The 6,000-nt window shown below is 31.2% G+C and overlaps 1 protein-coding gene across 1 annotated transcript; it reads right to left on the bottom strand.

The window, feature by feature from the left end:
• Positions 1 to 3,643: 3,643 nt before the first annotated feature.
• On the bottom strand, positions 3,644 to 5,072 carry LOC118039142 (expansin-like B1). Its single transcript, XM_035045752.2, has 4 exons — positions 4,869 to 5,072; positions 4,579 to 4,685; positions 4,138 to 4,449; positions 3,644 to 4,021 (listed from the first exon to the last, which is right to left on the bottom strand). Exons 1-4 carry the CDS (start codon positions 5,017 to 5,019, stop codon positions 3,821 to 3,823), a joined length of 771 nt encoding a protein of 256 aa, XP_034901643.1. The 5' UTR covers positions 5,020 to 5,072; the 3' UTR covers positions 3,644 to 3,820.
• Positions 5,073 to 6,000: the final 928 nt, after the last annotated feature.

Genomic DNA, 6,000 nt, shown 5'->3' with positions numbered 1-6,000 from the left:
AAAATAAATTATTAAATATACAGTCATCTAGTCTTTTTTGTAATTTTAAATTAATTAATTTGCAAACCGTAGCCAAGAAGACTTATATATGTATATATATGTTTGTCTAGTCATATTATAAAGTGTTTAGTTTTTTCGTTATATATTTTATTAAAATCTTTTTTATTGGGGAAAAGAAAAGGAACATCCTTTTATGTTCAATCTATCCATATCATTTTCACTAGTCATCATCCATGCTTCATACTTTATCTCTTGTAACCTCAAATTAAAAAACATAAAAAAATAAAAAATAAAAGATCTTGAAAATATATACCTATTTCTTGTTTAAATTAACAAAAGCATTCAAAATTAAACTTATATTTAGAATATATACAAACTTTGGCCACCACTCCCGTGATATTAAGCCAACGTTTTTTTTCATGGAAAATAGTTTATTAAAAATTATTTTTTAAAATATTTTTATATTTGTTTACAACTAGAAACATTGATCAACAAGAAATATTTTATAGTCAAAAAAAAAATTTAGCTTGGTTTTTAAGAAAAGTATTTTTCTTTTATTTTGGACGGAAAACATTTTTTTTATATATTTTTGTTTTGAATTTTTTTTTAATTTCATCCTTTAGAATTTGATTTAATTTGATTTTTATATCAATTTTAATTCTAATTTTTTTCTATTGTTATTTTCTTTTCTCTTTTCATTTTTTTAATTGAAAATTTTTATCTATCATATTTGATCCCTATTCTTTTGATTGCTATTTATTTTTATTTGAAATAATTTATGAAATTGTAATTTTTTATAATTTCATTATCTTTTAATTTTTTTTATCTATCAAATTTGATCTTTATTATTTTAATTGTTATTTATTTATTTGAAATAATTAATGAAATTATATTTTTGTCAATTTCATCCCTCAAATTTTTTTATCTATAAAATTTCATCCTAATTCTTTTAATAATTTTGAAAAAAATATTAAAAAATTAAAAAGTTATTTTCCTAACTTATTTTCATTATATAATCAAACACTGAAAAGTGTTCTCTAACTAATTTTTCATGACATTACTAAATATTAAAAAATAATTTATTTTTTAAAAATTTATTTTTTAAAAAACCACTTAAAAAATATTTTCAAACAAATCAACAGGCTAAAGCTTTTTGGATTCAAGCCACCTTGTTACTTCTTGAGTTTTCTTCTTTAAATCAATGAATGGTTTTTGGTTTGTTTATTATTTTTTTTTTTCTGAGAGGATACTGATACATTTTTTATGGCGAAATCATTTTTCCGTATAAGACTCGAAGAGCGTGTTCGGTAGTGTGGTAGCGATTGCTTTTCGAATAACTTTTCGTGTCAAAATGCATGTAAATGATGTTTTTTCATTTTTTTAATAATTATTTTTAATATCAACATATTAAAATGATCCAAAAAGTATAAATCGCACTCAATTTTAACAAAAAAAAAATTCAAATTTTAAGGGAACGCGATTTGCACCACGTTCCCAAACGTATCTTCAAATTCATGTTTTTTTTAATAGGTGACGTGATTTTAAATAAAGGCAGCGAGACTTTAATTATTTTATTTTATTTTGAAGATATTAGAATTGTGTTTCAAATGGTGTTTAAAAAAAATGATTTTTTTTGTTTAAAATTATATTTTAAAATTTTTGAATTGTTTTGATGCATTAAAGTAAAAAATAATAATAAAATATTATTTTGAAAAAATATTTTGAAAAATAATTATAAAATGAAAAGACAACATGCTTTATTACTTCAAGATAGTTTTGATTGTCATCTCGTTTGTCTGTATATAAAAACATATTTAGGTTCTTGGTTATTTTAGTTTTGATTTTTTTGACGGATCTGTTTTGCTTAAAGAAGCACTATAAGCACACGTTCCAAGGGTGATCAAGTGATAGTGATGAATCCGGTGATCAGAAGCATGTGTTCAGGCCAGCCAAGGAAAAGCGTTTGAGGAGATGCCGGCCACTGCTGATCAAATGAAGAATGCTATATATGAAGATTAATTCATGACTGGGTCATCAGCTTCCAAGGGAGTTCTGACAAGATTAATAGGCAACTTGAGAAAGCCATGAGGCTCAGGGAGAGTCTGAGAAGGTTCCAGCCCTTTATAATATTTAAGCTATGGCTATGGCGCTGGAAGATTTATCTCGAGCCAGGCTTTGGCGAATAATTAAGGTAAAAAGAAGATGAGCATGCAGTAGCAATTATGCCAGGGCTTTGAATGCAATAGAGAGGGAGTTGAAGAAACATAATAAACAACACGAAGATCAGATTAATAAGTGCAGGGAACGTCCCTGAAGGTGCATGAGGAAGAACCAGAGGCTGACGAGGAGCCAAAAGAGGAGGAGGAAGAGTCAGATTTGGAGTTCCAGGGGGGCCCTTCCAAGATTGCAATGTTTGATGAGGAGGAAAATGTCGATGACTAATCTGTGAAGGATGAGGGCTGGCCGGAGAAGATGATGAAAGAAAGATAAGCTCATGGATAAGCAGTTTGCAAAAGATCTCAGCGAAATCACTTGGTGGAATTAATACTGTGAACAAAAAGCTTAAAGGTTAATTAATGAGCATGTATAGTAGATGTCAAATTTAATTTAAAATGTGGTTGTAGAAATTTTCCACCAATCAAATTTCACCATATGTTATTTTATTTTTTAAAATAAAAGATAAAATAAAATTGAAATAAATGACATGGAAAACAAATGAGCCTTCAAATATTTCTTGACCAATGAAAAGTTGACACTTGAGATGAGATATTCAAGATATCTTATCATAAAAGCAAGATTCCGTCAATAAAGACCAACCAATGAAATTATGCCACGTGGCATTGAAAAAGGACCTGAGAGCCCCTACAGATCTCTATAAATAGAAGGCCTCAACCTAAAGGCAGGGGATGGGATTTCAGAAGAGATACAAATTTTCTTCAAGACTCTCTCTCTCTCTCTCTCTCTCTTCAAGCAAGGAAGCTCTCTCTCAAAGAGTTCTCAAGCCTCCTTCATCTACGCTTGAAGTTTAACAAGAACGAAGCTCTGTTGGATCAAGCCAAAACGCCCCATAAGAGTTCTTCAACAACACTTTGAAGACAAATCAAGGTACTCTTCAAAGCATCAAATCACAACATCTCGCTTCGCAATACACGCCCAAATTCGTGTTCTTGCAAAGCACAAATCTTGGCTTGATTACTCAAATAAATCAAGTCACCATACATCAAATCCAAGGGAAGAATCAGAGGATTGCCATATTCTTTTGATAGAATATATTACATAGAGATTGTACCCATTCATATATTTAATAAAATTATATATTTGTACACGTGTGCTTGTTTAATTTCAGGTGCACAAAATTGTGTCTACAGTGGTATATTTAATAAAAAAAATTGTTAAATGATTAAAACAAATTATGGGTATGATTTAATCTTTTACTATTATTTCTAAAAAATATTAAAATTATTAAAAAATATATACATTTTTCACATGATTTATCAAATTTCTAGTTATTTTATAATTTTCGGCTATTTTATTTATTGTTATTGTAATGATATTTTTTAAAAAACAAAAACAAAACAAATCAATTTTAGTGATCAAAACTATCAGAAGATCCCAATAAGTGGATATATATATATATATATATATATATATATATCCTTACCAATACAAAGTACAGAAACCCAATTTTTATTGTGCACAGCAAAGAGAAATTGCTGGATCACAAAATACATAATAAGTTAATAACTGAAGACAAACAAACTAAGCAGCTTCTTTATGTCCGACTAGTTGCAAACTAGCTAATGACTCAGTCCTTCAATCTTCAAGGAAGCTGAATGGCTGAGTCATAAGCAACCCCAGCCTTCCAGTCACTCGGTAAGACATTATCTGCTTGGACCCATGTCACCTCTGCTGCACTGCCACAGACCTGGAGCTTCAAGCTAATGGCACCCTTTGGTGGATTAGCCATATCCCACACTGCCCCATAGGCTCTTCTCATGCCTCTCCATTCCTTGCAATTCTCCTGCGTGTAATTTAAAGACATCACGTCAAGTTTTCACATGCTAGTTCCTGTATATATAGTGGTATTAATTACAGGTAAAAAAAGAAAATATCAGATAAGAAGAAGTCAAAACATACCTGCTGTAATTCCACAGCCAAAATCTCATTTTGGCCAGCTTGGTACAGAAGAACTATGGCCAAGTACTCAGGAAACCTGCTGTGTTCATGGACCTTGAACATGAGATTATAACCAGGGAAACGGCAAGGGATCCTCCTGAATTCTACATCAACAACACCATACGCGAACAGCTCTAAGGCCATGTTTGAACGTGCCATTCTCGAGTATGCACGTGTGCTCAGGATGAAGTCAGTGTTGTCTCCCTCACCATAGTCAGTAACCACGACGTTCACCCCATCATCGGAGCAGAGGTTTGGAGCTTTGCAGCTAACCTGAAAATGTTATCAATCAACAATATGTAAAACCAGCATTATCAATAGTTAAACACATTTGTTTATTACCCTGAAAGTGACAGTTAATTACTTTCAATTCTGATAATTAAGTGCCTTGAATTCACGTACCTGATAGCAACCACCACAGCCAGAACCATTCTTGAAGAGTCTTGAAACACCAGCTACATTAGCGTCATTGACCGTCCCTCCATATCCTCCAAACCCGCAAGCTCCAGCTGCATGAACATTCACATGCATGCATGTCAGTACTTGTTTCATGCAAAACAAATATGTTGTTAAGCTTACACATGCAGCAGTCCTCTTACAAGTATCTACATCTGCATAACTAGATAAACAATATAATTATGAACTCTGAATGAATAGGAGATCTCGACACACACACACACATTTATACTTACTTGGTGTCCCTAAGCAATCAGGGCTCCCAAAATAAGTTGCTCTTGAGCAGGTGTAGTCTTGGGAGTAACTTCTTGCAGGCAGTAGTGCCACTACTGCCACGACACAAAGAATGGAATAACCATATTTAAGCGCAAACCCCATAATTATCATCACACTGCCACACTTGTATAATCAAGTAAAGGTAACTAGTTGAGAGAGAGTATAAGAGAAAGAAGAAAATGGATGAGAAAGCATGATTCCACAATACCCTATTTATAGCTGAGGTCTGAGAGGCTGTGGCAGCTATTGAGGAATTGCTGCTGCGTTTTTTTTCTTTCAAATGGTTAATTAATTTTAATGTTCATCACTGTATACCTGCCGACATTTAACTCAAGCGGTGGTATTCTAGTTTCTACTGGGTGAGACCAGGATGCAGGGAGGAAGAGAGAAAATAGCTTGTTCTGAAGGGTGTAATTTAATTGAATCAGGTTTTAGATTTGCTTTTTAGAAATTACTAGTTCAAGTCCTATAAATATTAAAATCACTAAAAAATTATATAATTATTAATTTTAGAGCTTATAGAATTAATCAAATTGCATATAAATTGACTCGGATATCAAATTTAATAAAAAAAAAAGAGAGGAAAAAAAAAAGATATCAGCATACTTGCACTGATGTCATATATCATATCAGATAAGTAGAAATCGAAATAAAATGGAACCCTTCATGAAAAATTTGCTGAAAATAGTGTCATTCAAGGATATTGTCCTATGATCAATGCCATTGTATATTTTACATGCTAGAAATTACCTTGCAAAAGGGGTTTTTTTTTTTCTTTCTTTCTTCTTCTTCTTCTTCTTCTTCTTCTTTTTTTTTTTTTTTATAAAAAACAAGTCCGTTCCTGTTTCTATCTCTTGCTTAAATTATGTAGTTTGTGAATAAAACCACGCAAACAGAAAAATAGGACTTGACAGATTACAATAATTACATAAATCATTCGTATGGGAAAGTGATAATTTCCTTTTTAATTCAATAGATGGAGGAAGAGGAAGTTCAAGACATGGTGAAAGTATTAAACACTTTCCATCAATTATACTACCACCTATACAATTGGTTTAATTTAAATTGAAATAAATGTATCAGATCTTATAA

This window comes from Populus alba, chromosome 1, assembly GCF_005239225.2.
Source record: "Populus alba chromosome 1, ASM523922v2, whole genome shotgun sequence".
In the NCBI taxonomy this organism is placed as follows: domain Eukaryota; kingdom Viridiplantae; phylum Streptophyta; class Magnoliopsida; order Malpighiales; family Salicaceae; genus Populus; species Populus alba.
This window is presented reverse-complemented; position numbering and strand designations above follow the sequence as displayed.